The sequence below is a fragment of the Megalobrama amblycephala genome, linkage group LG7 (genome assembly GCF_018812025.1).
Source record: "Megalobrama amblycephala isolate DHTTF-2021 linkage group LG7, ASM1881202v1, whole genome shotgun sequence".
NCBI lineage: Eukaryota > Metazoa > Chordata > Actinopteri > Cypriniformes > Xenocyprididae > Megalobrama > Megalobrama amblycephala.
Window position 1 is genome coordinate 26,754,337 of NC_063050.1, and position 15,960 is coordinate 26,770,296.

General features: G+C 39.0%; 1 protein-coding gene across 3 annotated transcripts in view; it reads right to left on the minus strand.

Moving 5' to 3' along the window:
* Positions 1-15,960, minus strand: part of maml3 (mastermind-like transcriptional coactivator 3) — a 136,797-nt gene that overhangs the window by 52,052 nt on the left and 68,785 nt on the right. For all 3 annotated transcript variants that reach the window (XM_048196771.1, XM_048196772.1, XM_048196773.1), the window contains exon 2: positions 3,081-4,661. In XM_048196771.1, coding sequence (XP_048052728.1) covers positions 3,081-4,661 — 1,581 coding nt within the window. The remainder of the gene's footprint in view (positions 1-3,080; positions 4,662-15,960) is intronic.

Below are 15,960 nucleotides of genomic sequence, written 5' to 3' on the forward strand. Positions count from 1 at the left end.
TGCTAAATTCAAAATGCATTATCCAATCAAAAACTTGCCAACTCCAAATGAGAGTCTGCGCACACAGAGTAGCAAGACAAATAACTATAATAGTGTATTCTGAAAGTAAGCAGCCCATAATTTGACACTGAATATATGGAAAACTATTACATCACTCTTGTATTTAATTTATTTTTATAATCAAATACAGGGTAATCCAAATGCCTGTGACTACTAGTGGAAATTTATTTCTAGAATTTTTCCTCATTTAATACTACTTTTTTCATTAATTAATTATATTATAAAAAAAAAAACATACACACATATGGACCCGCACCTTTTGTGTGAAGCCAAAAGCCACATTTTGGTTTCATACATTTCAAACAATGGACCTACTAATTTACAAAATGCATGTGCTGGGATTTGTGATTGATTTTTCATAGCAGAGAACTGCATACATATAACATAAAGGACACGTGTAAATGTCATGAACACTGCATGCAAATTGTCTGAATGCAGCTCCTTAGCTAAGCTAAAACCTTTTGGTTTGCTGACACAAATCATAAATATTTTGCTAGCTACTTCACTGCAGGTCTATTATTGTTCTAATTTGTGCGTAACAACATTAACCACTAATAACTGAAACGATGCTGCACTAAAAGGAAGTAAAGGAGCAATTCTGATATGCAGACCTCAGGCTAAACAAAAATTAGCATTAGCGATGAAGACACCAGTCTGGCTGGTGTAAGGTGGCTAAGAAAACGTGATGTGTGGAATTAGCAAATGTTTGTCAATTATATCTACTATATCTAAAGCAATGAAACCAGCAATTTTGTTCAGTAAAGTAACTTAGAGCAAGTGTACTAGAAGACAAAGAACAAGACATTTTTGTGCTACCATGCTAATCCAACTGAGAAAAAGCAAGACTGCATTGTTTAACATCAACAGTGTATTTAGGAGGCAAAATTACAAATGAGTTGAAATGTGCCGTTTTTCATTCTCTCCATCTATCCTCTTTCATAATACCTTTCTCTCATTTAGCCTTTGATTTCTGTTACACCTTTTCCATAATTCATACCATCTTTTACTTATGGTCTACGTTCATTCGGCTTTTTCTCTCTCTTTTTCTTTCTCTCTACCTCATTTCGCTCTTCTGCTGCATTTTCCTCAGGCTGCAAAAGAACCAACCATCATAAATCTACCCCTTTATTGCTTCTGAGGAGAGAGAACGAGGGAAGAGGGGAGGTGGGGGCATGGGAGATGCAGGAGAAAAAGAAAAAAAGAGGAAAAGGGGTGGAGGAATATCTAATCTCAGAGCAAGAGCTACAGAACCCAATGAACAGATGGATAAAATGAAAGGAGGAGAGAGAGGGTGCCTGGGAGGGGCTGAGGATGTCACCATTAATGAGAATAATTTACAGTTCAGAAGCTAACAGACTCGAGACCTCTTCAGTAACCGAGACCACCACCAGCACAATCACGCTTCCAATAACAAAAGGCATTCTAGCACTCTTGGCTGACATTTTTAAGTAAACAGTAGTCTAACGAAGAATTGTGTTTGATAATTATGCAACAAATACTAACAAATTTCACATTTCTCATTAGTTGTTGACTAAAGGCTAATGGGCAAACAACCAATGAGCAAATGGCAGTGACATTTGAGTGAACATGGTCATAATTATTTGAAAATACTATCAATTCCTGAAACTAAAAAGGAGAGAGGAGGCATCTTTTTATCCAAGGGTAGAATGAGGGAAAGGGATTTTGGCGGCCATGGGGACATCAGAGGTTGGCGCATAGGCATAAATATATTACAGAGTGTCGATTTCCTATTCCAAGAGCTAGCTGTTGCTCAGGGCAACAAGAACCATTACTGTCCCACTGCACAACACAGACATAAAATCCAGAGTTATGGGTGAGGACCAATCAGTTCGACTTCGTGTCTCTAGGCAAACTGCCCAATGCTGAAGCATTGTGTCAATACTTACATGTTAGCTATTAGTTTTATAAAGCCAGAACTTTGACTAAAAAATGTGGTCTATTTTGCATTTTATATCTTATAACATCCACTTAGACCGGAAGAGCCGCCTGATTGACATGTAAAAGCAACCAATCACAGGACTGATGTTAGTGCATAATTTTGGGGAGGGTTAATCAGAATTAATCCGATTATACCACAATAATGGTGGGGGAAAATTATTTAAATAATGGTGCAGCAGTCTCCATGACCAACTGTACAGGAAACACAATAAAACAAATCTAGTGGTAAATATGACTATTCAAATAAATACAGACTATCTGACAGGCATAACTAAACAACAGAAGGATAAAGAGTTCTGCTCATGGATATATATATATAGTTTACATGCAACAAAGTACCTGATAAACAAAGCTCTGAATATCTTTCAAAGATTTTGCCTCACCAAAACAAAAATCAAATCCAGTGATTAACTCTTCCTCAACAGAGTTGATTACATGAACCTGGTACACCTTTGTTTCCAGGTGGGCCGGTAAGTAAGTTGCATAAAGTCAGCTAATCAAATTAGAGCTTACTAGATTGATAGTGCTTTCCAGTTTTGTGTGCAATATGCACCAGACGGTCAGTGTGTAGACTGTGAAGAGACCAATGGACTTTAAATAAATTTGCAATTAAAAAAAGTGAAGAGAAAATTGAAGGCTTGATGCTAACTTTTTGCCAAAAGCTTTAAGAAAGTTATTACATGCATCCACTGGCATAGAGTTCAATGGATAGAAATAGATCAATTTATATCAGCTACTCATCCAAAAACTAACCTAATCAGATTGCAACAAATTTAAAATAAAAGTTGGCAAGTGCCTCAACAACAAAATGTAAAACCATTGTGCTTGCCCCGAGCACAGACTAACTAAGATATAGTACACTAAGCACTGCTGACATAGCCCTAAAGCAAACAGCTCCCTGTAACAACAACCATCTGACTGAATATATAAAGATTAACACTTAAACATACAATTCACATCTGTAGCTCTGCACAAACATTTCATTTATTTAAATATTAATGAAAACTGCACTTAGTTTTAGTTTTCCATAACATTGCATGAACAAAAATCAAGGCTCTTACCTGTACATGCTGCTGCATAGAGGCATATGGCATGCCTTGAGTCAGCGCTTTTTGCTTGATCATCATCATCCTCTTCTGTTCTTCACTTAAATGGGCTGTCTGGTTTGGCATTGGACCTGGAACTTGTGGTTGCCCACCCCCTTGCCCTGTCGTGCCCTGCATGTAGGGCATCATCGGGTTTTTGGCTTGATTGGCCATGGGCGGCGTCATCCGCTGACTCATGTGGTCTACTCCACTGAAATGGGTCAGCGGCTTGGTGTTGCTATAAGAGAGCTGCTTATTGAGGTTGTTTTGGGCAGCCAAGTTATTAGGTTGCTGCTGCTGCTGCTGCTGGTTGAGCATGTTCATGTGGTTCTGTGGGAGGTAGTTGTTCATGCTTGGTGTTTTTGGCCCCATTGTGTTGCTAGGATTGAAAGCCTGCGGATACATCATGGGGCTATTTGGTTTGTCTGGGTTAAAGGGTCCACTGTATGGGCTTGTTGGTGCTCCTGCAGGTGACCAGTTTGCTGCTTGGGACTGCTGTTGGTGCTTTTGTTGGATCAGTTTAGCACGTTGCTGCTGTTGGGCAGCCATTTGCTTCAGCTGCTCGGCCGGTGAAAGCTCAGAGGTGGGCGGGACTGGTACACCTCCACCTGTTCCCCCTGATCCAGGGCCACCTCCCGTTACTGGAGTTGATCCCACAGGACCAACGGCAGGACCTGCAGTCATCATGAATCCATTCCCAGGCCTCGAGGCCTGGGTCTGGGCTTGCGTGGGCGTTTGCGGAGAACGGGCCACACAGTTAGCGGGCGATCCTGATGGCATTCCAACTGCTGGTGACTGCTGCAAGGGTTGCTGGGGTGGTGTCCCATTGGCAGCAGTTGCAAATGGTGGGCCAGAGGAAGATGGTCGCACCTGAGGTGACCCCATGGGCATCTGTCCACTCTGTGGTTGCGGTGTACTGTTGGGTGCCGTAGCTACAGAGTTAGGTGCTGGGTCTTGTGCAAGCTGCGTTTGTTCCGTCGTGGCCCGTGTGAAGTCGCTCACCTCCTTCTTCTCCTCAAAGTCTTCATTGAAAAGGTCGTGCATGTCATCCTCGGGCACCGTATTCGCCAACTCATCAATCAGTTCCTGCCATTCCTGGTCATTAAGATTGATGTCAGAGAATAGCTTGTTCTGATTTGAAAGTGACGTTTCTGAGGACTCTATTCCACCGCCATCATCCAAAGGCTCCTGTTTCATGTCCTTTAGAAGGCCAAAGCCATCGTCCAAATCCAATGAACCATTAAGTTTAATATCAGGCATTCCACCATTCTTGCCTAAATCCTCATGCCGTCCAGTAATATGGTTGGTACCAGCATTGCCATTGTTGGTTCCGTTGTTTGAGGAGGCACTGTTGTTGCCCGAGGGCAAGGTGGGTTTGATGTCCATTGGATGAAGTGGAGAAATGGGTGGGAGGCTACCGAGAGAGTCCATTCCAGTGCATCCTTCCTTACGGAGTCTCTTTGTAGTGGGAGAGTAACTCCCATCACTGAGGCCATTTTGGTCACCATTTAAAGGAGATCGGGCACTGTCCAATTTCCTCTTTACCGTCTCCTGGAGCTGAGAGAGAGAAATTGAAAGAGAGAGAACAATGATTAGAAGGTTTCTTCAGGTATACATAAAACCTACAAAGACAACACATTTTCAGAAGATTGTCATCATGGATTCACAATAACAATAATAATGTTACCTAGTGAAGTGGTTTCTTGTATAAATAGTAAGGCATGGAACTATTCCAACTATTATTTACATTTCGGCAGAAACACGTTAGGAGGTTTTCAGTCCAGAATGTCAAAATTTACATAGGTAATATATTCTCGCTATCAAAAAACCAAAATGAAAATACAACCTTGCTACAGGTACTGTGTTAGACTAACAGCACTTGCATATTTTTGGTTTGATTGCCTCTGTTGTTCTCATTTGTAAATCACTTTGGATAAGAGCGTATGCTAAATGATTAAATGTAAATATAAATGTAAAATGCTTCAAAAGCACAAGTTTTGTGCCAGTGATCATCATTGTGTTCACGTGTAACAGTGAAACAAACATCAAAAGTGAATCAGTTACTTGATTACCGACATGAACTGATATTTCAATATGTTTTACTGGCAATGCACCCACAAACATACTAACTCTCACTGCACAGAAAATCACTGATGGAGAAAAGGTGATGAGAGCCAGTTATCACTTCACATTTAGATAGAGAGAGAAAAGACAAGAGCATATAGGAGAGGGAATTGGTTGCAAAGCGAACTTTCATTGTTCACACATGGGCACACTTTCATCCCACAATGCTCTTCTGCTTAATTTGTCTCAGCCATTAAGCTGTGTCTAAGCTGCTCACCACAAGTATGCTAGACACTAACACACACATACAAGTTAACAGAGGTTAGGGACGGGAGAGAAATCTTAAAAATGTAATTTTTCCTTAAATGTATCGGCACAAAGAACCACAAATAAGAAGGGAAAAGAGCTGCAATTGGTCAAATGCAAGTTTAAGTATTCCTCAAGTCACTCCACAAATAATTACTTTAACATTCAGTTGTGCCACTTTGAAGACGGTCCCTTTCCTGCTCGATATTTCAGGGCAGCGTGGTGGGGAATGAACAACAGTGAATATCGACGGGGAAAGAGTGATAGATGCCTCCTCAGAGGTGAGGATAGAAAAGAAGGTGAAAAGCATTTCCCATCATCTCTTCTCATCTTTCCGTTTGTGCTAATGACTCTGACAGTGAACACATTTAACAGTGTGTTAATTACAGAAGTGAAATGTGTGCGATTATGTGTGTATAAACCAAGAATGTAGATAAACCGCAAGAACATTAGCGACAAATTCTCTCCATACACAGCAGCAGGATCCCACCCACCTTCTTTGCTTATCCCAGTGGACTTCAATGTGTGAGTATGTGTGTGTTAGAAATCTCTCTCACACACACACATTACTCCACCGAAACATACGAAATGAGATTCTGAAACAACAAGATTCATGGATCTTCTCTCCAGCTCTCCTCTGAGGCAATACGTCTAGTCCCCCCTCCCTCCTTCTATCTCTTTCTCTCAGTCTGTCTCTCTCTACATCACCAGAAGAACAGCGAGATCATGATGGGAAACAAGAAAGGCTGATGTTTACTGGCTAGCTTTATGCAAAATAACAAGATAAGCATGATAAAATAACGCACACACAAACATGTTTTGTTTCAGTCAACCTCTGTAAGACTTTATATGTTAACACACATTAGTCGTGCACCATAAAAGCTATACTGTAGCAAGCTCGAATATGCACGTTGCATTCATGTTGACTGTAGGTCTGCTCGAGGTCGCATTTTTCATTGTCATGTGCAACAGCTAAGGGGGTTGTCAAGGCAACCGTCGTCACGACGGCTGTCAATATTCATGCCGTTTATCATGCCATAAAGACGATTAGGCCGACTGTCACTCACACGGAGAGAGTGAGTGATGGGGAGAAAGAGAGAAAGAAACTGAGGCAGAAATGGAGAACAATGTGGCTCACACAAAACTGACTACGTTCTTATAGTCAGTGTTAAGGATTGACAACAATATTTGTGAAACAGGTGTGATTCTGAAATGGTCCTGTATATACAGAAGCATATGTAATACTGGTTGTATGAACAGGTAACCAAAGACCATCTCCTTTCTCTAACTCGTGAAAAGTATAACATAGGTAGGGGTGTTGTGTGAAAGGGTCAAATAAATGTATGTATAAATAAAAATGGGTAACACTTTACAATAAGTTCTGTTGTTAACTAACACAAACTAACAATGAGCGATACACTTGTTACTGTATTTATTCATCTTTGTTAATGTTAGTTAAATATACACTCATTTATTGGTAGTTCATGTTAGTTCACAGTGTGTTAAATACAACTTTTGATGATTTTACTGATATACAATTGATTAATAAATTCTGTAAAAGTATTGTTCATTCTTAGTTCATGTTCACATAGTTCAACTAAAGTAGTTAATTACAGAAATCTTATTGTAAAGTGTTAACAAAAAATGAAATAAAATAAAAATAGAAATTTCTTTATATAGAAATAATATACAGTATATCATTATTTACTAGAAGTGATATTTTTATGGTTATTTTTATCTTCATAAATTGTAAATGCACCAATAATATTACAATATTACAACAATAATAACCACTATTTTTAGTGGTAATTATGGTTCTTTGCATACAATTTAGGATGGCATGACAAAATAATCATAATAAATATTATATTATTAATACAATATTTATGGTTTTGTCATGCCATCCTAAATTGTATGGAAAGAACCATAATTACCACTAAAAATAGCACTGACAAACACATTCTACTGTGTGAACATGTCCTCTCACTGCCTCATAGATTTGTTGATGACTTTGCTAAGCATTTCATCACTCCACTCCTGTACCATCTCGGTCCGTGTGTGATGAATCCCCTCAGAATGGCACATGATTGATATCAATAATGATCATCTTCCTGCAAAGACTCTGCATGCTAAGTGAGGCATAATTAGGTATGTTTAGCACCAACCCCCTCAAGCAGACATCGATGTCTGGGGTCGAGTAGTACAGTATGAATGGCGTAACTGGCGACGCCATAAGCCGCAGACAGAGAGACCCATCTAGCTTGCAGCATTTGGCTCAAAACTGCCGTAATAGGATAAGAACAGCGAGAAAACCTCCCCCAAACCTTAACTAGCATGGCAGGGTTAAGAAAGCACATAGCAGAGGTAGAGACAGAGGAAGAGAGAGAAATTCTGTGTGTGTGTGCATATGTGTAGACAGAGGGGGGAGGCTGATGTTTGTTTTTCTCCATTTCACTGCCTATTAAAGTGTTCAGTAGCTCACACAAACACACTTCCTCTCCTGCTCTCTTCACAGTCACCATGTGGGAGAGCACACGGATAAAGGGAGGGAGAGAAATACAAGAGGGAGGGAGGGAAAGACAGAAGAGCTCTTCAGACAGACGGTAATGCTTTCATGTGACTGGAGCGAGAGAGAGCGCGCATGGGGGGAGAGAACCACCAAGGTGCTGTTGTTATAGCAACCTCCTGATCCTGAAGCCCCTCCCCCCAGCGCCTGGGCTGAGTGCACTGGACACTTCTGCCAATAATCTCTCTCGCTTTCTCTCTAGTGGTCTCCCTCCCTAATGTTTTCTTTCCTCTCTCCCCTTCTATACCTATCCTATGCCTTTTCCCCCATTCTATTGCAATCTCCTTTTCTTTAGCTCTGTACACTCTTCTTTGTCAATGTATGCAGTACATACCCAGTATCACCGACTTTGTTTCGTGACAGTATCGGGTGTGGGGAGGGGAGTGTGGAAACATGCAACCTTGATGATCATCTCACCTTAGTGCCCTTTCATGTGTTACATGGTGCACCAAGCTAAACTGCAAAAATGTGTTCCATTTTTAGGTGAATTTCTAAATTGGCTAAATTGTGTCCTAAACAAGATGCAATGCAATAAGTTTTCAGCAGCAAAATTTGTCTGTCCAAACAGACATCATAATTTCTGTGCAATGTGGCTCAAAATATTTGCCGATGTACAGTGTGCAGTGTGAAGAGCAGGATTCTGGACCAATAAGACTTCGCAGTGGGCGGAGCTACTGAGTGTGATGCCATAGAATCGGAAAGCAACCAAATGACAATGTCCTGTTGCTCATTGCAGACAGTTAGGACAAAAAGAAGAGGAGCCATTTATTATATTTAAGTTATACATCACTGAATAATACAAAAAAGTAGTGTCAAGGCTAGAGTTGTCAAAAGTACTGACTTTTATACCAAGTCAGAAATGAAATTTTAACGACGCTTTGAGCGCTGTTGAGTGGATTTGTAAACACCTCTGATTGGCCATTGTGTTAACGCGCTCAGATTTCTCTGTGATTGGCTACAATGATCAACGCACGGGAGTGTTTGAAAGCACACGGAAGTGTTTAAATTTGAAAGCATTCTGAAAGCGGGAGCGTTTGAAAGCAGGCGTCTGTCAGCGGACTGGTCCGCGATAGGCGCCTGCTTTCAAACGCTCCCGTGTGTCATTGATGAAAATTTACAACATGTTTTTGAAGCGTTGATCATTAAAGCCAATCACAGAAATATTCGATGAGCTGTAAACACAATGGCCAAATCAGAGGTGTTTACGAATCCACTCAACAGCGCTCTAAGCTTCACATTTTTTACCGACTTGGTACCGAAGTCATTACTTTTGACAACTCTAGTAAAGACCTTAAAAGGTGCCATCGAACGTTTTTTTTACAAGATGTAATATAAGTCTAAGGTGTCCCCTGAATGTGTCTGTGAAGTTTCAGCTCAAAATACCCCATAGATTTTTTTTAATTAATTTTTTTAACTGCCTATTTTGGAGCATCATTAAATATGAGCCGATTTATGCTGTGCGGCCCCTTTAAGTTCACACAGCTAATATAACCCTCAAAATGGATCTTTACAAAGTGTTCGTCATGCATACTGCATGCATACATCGGATTATGTGAGTATTGTATTTATTTGGATGTTTACATTTGATTCTGAATGAGTTTGAGGCTATTCTCCGTGGCTAACGGCTAATGCTACACTGTTGGCGAGATTTATAAAGAATGAAGTTGTGTTTATGAATTATACAGACTGCAAGTGTTTAAAAATGAAAAGAGCAATGGCTCGTCTCCGTGAATACAGTAATAAACGATGGTAACTTTAACCACATTTAACAGTACATTAGCAACATGCTAACGAAACATTTAGAAAGACAATTTACAAATATCACTAAAAATATCATGTAGTCATGGATCATGTCAGTTATTATTGCTCCATCTGCCATTTTTCGCTATTGCTCTTGCTTGCTTACCTAGTCTGATGATTCAGCTGTGCACATCCAGACGTTCTGCCCTTGTCTAAAGCTTTGAACATGGGCTGGCATATGCAAATATTGGGGGCATACATATTAATGATCCCGACTGTTACGTAACAGTCGGTGTTATGTTGAGATTCGCCTGTTCTTCTGAGGTCTTTTAAACAAATGAGATTTATATAAGGAGGAGGAAACAATGGAGTTTGAGACTCACTGTACGTCATTTCCATGTACTGAACTATTGTTATTTGACTATGCCAAGATAAATTCAATTTTTAATTCTAGGGCACCTTTAAATTATTAGATTAACTTTGAGTAAGCATTAGATAATCTGAATGGAAAATAGGAGAAATTAGCTTGCTCAAATTCCGCATGAACTGATATACAATACCATTCAAAAGTTTGAGGTCAGTATTAAAAAAAAAAAAAAACTTTTATTCAGCAAATGAACCATGCATTAAATTGACCAAAAATGACTGTAAAGATTTTCACATTGTTACAATGTAGTTTTTTTAAACGTACTATTCAAAGAATCCTGAAAAATGCACAAAAATATTAAGCGTCTCTACTGTTTAACATTAAGAATGAGAAATTTTTCTTGAGCACCAAATCAGCATATTTGAATGATTTCTGAAGGATCATGTGACACTGAAGACTGGAGTTTTCAGCTTTGCCATCACAAATAAATAAATAAATAAATAAATAAATAAATAAATAAATAACTTTATTAAAATACATAAAAAACAAACAGAAAAATCTATAAAATTACCAAATAAATAAAAGCTTTAGTGGCTTCTTTCAAAACATTTTAAAAATCTTACTGACCCCAAACTTTTTGCATAGTATCCAAAATTGACCAGTACCAATACATTTAAATCTCTAATATTGATACATGATATGGTCCCAATATCTCATTTATCTAAAGGACCCACTGAACAAGGGCTTAATTTGACTAAAATTATGGATTCCCATACCATGAACAAACACACAGACAGGCAGATAAGTACAATCAGACAACAACATGTCATAGATGACCTCGAAATGCATGCTTTAGTCTCATATCTTGTGTGTGGAGCATGTGTTAGAGGCTGAACCAAATGAGTAGCCTACTGTAAGTATATGTATGTGTGTGAGTGTGTTTAATCCACATCAATAAAGCGAGCTCTTGAAGTGCATGGTACAATAAAGGCAGACAGACCTTTGACACACAACAGATAACACAGCTACACACACACACAAGCACTTACACACACCCTCTCTAGAGTAAATACTGCTCAGAGTACTTGTGGTTTGTTGTAAGTGTGTATGTGTTGTGTGTGAATGTGTGTTCTAGCTCTAACTCATCAGACTTTAAAATGAGTTGAGTGCACGACCCTTTAATTTAATAGGTGAAAGGAACATCCTATGGAGTTGTGCTCAAAAGTTTACACACTTGCAGAATAAATAAGAACATTCATAAAAATTTAAATTATTTTTTATTTATTATAACCTCAAGAAAGCTATTTGCCATAGCATAAATTTACATATATTCCACTAGACAAAATTTGTAACTGAAATAACACAAATTATCCTGTTCAAGAGTTTACAAACCTAGGTTTGTTCTCTCTTTCGTTCTCTCTTTTTTGTTTGTTTGTTCGTTCTTTTTTTTTTTAACGCCATGCCAGCTTCTATGACTATGTTCATGGTGGGAGTCAGGTATAGTAATTGTTATAGGAACTAGCCATTAGGATAATTCCGAGAACCAATTTTCCCCCGGGCATTCGCACCGGAAACAGGAACTCTGAAGCAACCGATAGCGGTGTTATTTAAGCGCGGTATTTACCAATGTCAACAACCGGCGGATGGAGGATGCTGTGATTGGAGCTGTGTTTGTTGTGTGTAATGGGTTTCGTGGTAACTGACATGGAATGTAAACGCATAATTTACGCGATTTAAAGAGCAAAAAGTGAGATTAAAGAGACAAAATCACCATGACAACTTACAGTGAGAAAAGAACACAACCCCGCAGACAACAGGTAAATGCTGTTAACTCTGTTTTCCAAGTTCATGTAGTAGATATGGTTACATGGCTTTTTAAAAATGCCGGGTACCAGTGTTTAAGGTGCGTTTGGGCAATCAACATACATTTACATCACTGGTAGTTCCTATAGCGCTGGTTTAGACCCTACTCTGAAGTAGGAGCTAATTTATTTCCACCAAATGAAGTTCCTAGAACTAAAATGGCTTACACTTTACAATAAGGTTCATTAGTTTATGTATTAAAGGTGATAAAGAGGATCTTTTCGTCGACTGAGAAACCAAAGACCGTTACTGAGTTTTTGAAATGAGCGCATGCGTAAGAACAACCCCCCTTCCTTTCGAGGGAATGCCTCCCAAAATTCGTGCACGAGTATTGGAACACGAGTGTTTACCACCGGCATTCGCTGTGTCGTGTTAGTGGATTCATTATGTCGGACTCACCGCAGGTAACTCATAATCTGCAGTTGTTACTCCTGTCTCCGGACAAAAACATTGCATGCGGCGCCTGTGGAGTGTGGAAAGTTACTGGAGCGCGCAGCCACGCTCGTCTCTCACAAGGAACATCATGGCAGTGATTGACAAGCCAGAGGGCCAATCCGCGCACGTCTCTCACAAGGAATGTCACGGCAGTGATTGACAAGCCAGAGGGCCAATCGGTTACGCGATCTGATGTTTTTAAGGCCCTACCTCATGCACAGATGATGTATATTAATATTATTCCTTTCAGTGCACCTAATAAATAGTCTTTTATCAGTTAGTAAAGACAGTTTCAAGTAATATTGCAAAAATGTATAAAACAAAACATCCTCTTTAGCATCTTTAACTAACATGAAATAACCATGAGCAATACATTTCTTACTGTATTTAGTAGTCTTCATTAACTTTAGTTAATGAAAATACAGTTGTTTATTGTTTGTTCATGTTAGTTCACAGTGCATTAACTAATGTTAACAAGATTTTAATAATGTATTCATAAAGTTAACTAACGTTAAAGACACAAAACGATCGGATTGTATGAGAAACCGAACAGTATTTATATCATTTTTTACCTCTAATACACCACTATGTCCAACTGCCTTGAGCATCCGGTGTGTGAGGTCTGAATGCACTCTGACGCCGAACACACTCATTGACGAATACACGTGAGAGATCACTTCCGGCATCAGAGCACGTTTTCAGACCTCACATACCGGATGTTCAAGGCAGTTGGACATAGTAGTGTATCAGAGGTAAAAAAATTATATAAATACCGTTCGGTTTCTCGTACAAACCGTACGTTTCGTGTCTTAGGACATCAATGTGTCGTCATGCTGAAGAAACAAAGTCACCTACATCTTGGATGCCCTGGTGGTAAGCAGATAAACATCAAATTTTCATTTTTGTGTGAACTATCCCTTTAACTATTGAACCTTATTGTAAAGTATTACCCTAAAATCCTGCGGTGCAAACACAGCAAAATCCACGTACTTTAGCCAATAGTTCTAAGTCTAAGAACTATGAAAAAGTTCCTCCGGTGACAAAAGCCCCTAGTGTCTCAACCATTGTATTACCGGTACTTTAGAAGACAGTAGCGCATAAGTCATATGGACTACATTTATGATACTTTTATGGTGCTTTTACATAATTTTTGAAGCTTAAAATGTTGTTTCTATTCAATGTAAAGCAAGGAAAAGAGCGACCAGCACAATTTTTTAAAATTTGAGCAAACAATGACAGAACATTCACTTTTAGGTGAACAATCCTTTTAAGAACCAAACGTATGTACTTCTAAACAAGAAAATGTGTCTGTGGAATAAACATATCTGTTATGCAGGTTCTTCAAAGAAATAGTAAAAAAATATCTATGATCACTCTTGTTTTAAAATACTAAACATATTACAAGGGACATATAAACATAAGCATGACTGTACATAATTAAAATGCACACAACACAGCTGTATTAAACCTGAATTAGTCATTTTATCTTGTCGTAAGCTGTTGTTTTGTGATCAATATAATTCCTGGTTGTATCAAGTTGTAGAGGAATTTTGGAATGTTGTGGTTAGCTGGAAAAAATGCATTACCTCACCCCTCCTTTCTCTCTATCTCTATCTGTTCTACCTCACTCTCTCCCTCATGAGTTCCTGTCTGAGGGATACAGAGGTTTATAAATAACTCTCAGCCCAGTACAGTGTTTTTGTGAGTGCGTTTGGTGCCAGTATGTGTGAAGATGGAAGGAGCACCCACTGGCTAACACTAATATAATAAGATATTAATGAGGGAGAAAAAGAGAGAGAGGGAAGACAGGAGGGGGAGGACAGGAGAGAGCAGAAGCAGAAGAAAGGAGGGAGGAGAAAGAGGGGGCACGGAGAGTCAGCACACAAGGCTTCCGCTCGTTGAGCAACACCGCCTCCTCCTAAACGCTGCTAAATACTCGCTCTCTCTCGCTCACCATCTCCCTCCCTCACTGTTAATGGCAGCCTGTTTAAACACTGGCTGAGTGAATGTGTGTGTGTGCACTGTAGCGCCTGGGTGCATGTTAAACACAGTCCCTGAAATCCTACTCCAATCCAATAAAGCCTTCAGCAGCCCTGCCAGCAGAGACAATTACTGCACCTCACCCAGAGAGAGAGAGAGAGAGAGAAATGAGGGAGGGAAGACAAAGAGCGACTCGTCACAATAAACTGCTCATAATCATCTCTACATTACTCACATGATCTTCAGCCAAAGCTCCACCCACTGACTTCACGTCACATTCTTAATAACTTCAAGTCATCCATTCATCACGCTGTAGATATGGGTTTGATGGTAACTAGCTTGACTAGTGCAGTATGTCTCGCATATATGCAATATACGTGCCAATATACAGTTAGATTCAAATACATTTAGGTCATTGAGGGATAGAAATATTGTCAGTTGGAAAGGTTATACTGTCGTGCATCTAGAACAAAAAATTTAAATTAAAAGGTGCCGTAGAACGTCTTTTTAAAAGATGTAATATAAGTCTAAGGTGTCCCCTGAATGTGTCTGAAGTTTCAGCTCAAAATACCCCATAGATTTTTTTTTATTCAGTTTTTTAACTGCCTATTTTGAGTCATCATTAAATATGAGCCGATTTAGGTTGCGGCCCCTTTAATTCTCGTGCTCCCCGCCCCCGTAAGTATGGTATTTATTTAGATGTTTACATTTGATTCTGAATGAGTTTGATAGTGCTCCATGGCTAACGGCTAATGCTACACTGTTGGAGAGATTTATAAAGAATGAAGATTTGTTTATGAATTATACAGTCTGCAAGTGTTTAAAAAATGAAAATAACGACAGTCTTGTCTCCGTGAATACAGTAACAAACGATGGTAACTTTAACCACATTTAACATTACATTAGCAACATGCTAACGAAACATTTAGAAAAACAATTTACAAATATCACTAAAAATATCATGATATCATGGATCATGTCAGTTATTATCGCTCCATCTGCCATTTTTCGCTATTGTTCTTGTTTGCTTACCTAGTCTGATGATTCAGCTGTGCACAGATCCAGACGTTAATACTGGCTGCCCTTGTCTAATCCCTTGAACATGAGCTGGTATATGCAAATATTAGAGGCGTACATATTAATGATCCCGACTGTTACATAACAGTCAGTGTTATGTTGAGATACGCCTGTTCTTCGGAGGTCTTTTAAACAAATGAGATTTATATAATAAGGAGGAAACAATGGTGTTTGAGACTCACTGTATGTCATTTCCATGTACTGAACTCTTGTTATTCAACTATGTCGAGGTAAAATCAATTTTTAATTCTAGGGCACCTTTAAGACAGCAGCAACTGAATTGATTTCCACAGCTTTGGTATCACATCAAATTAAAGAAGTCTATCCTTTAATAAGGACCATTCACAATAAGACCAAAATAAAAAACCAAAGTGAACCTCAAAATTTATTCAAAACTATTCATGTTATACTGAAATTAATATGTGAGCTGAACAAAAAGAATTTACTCCAGTACTATA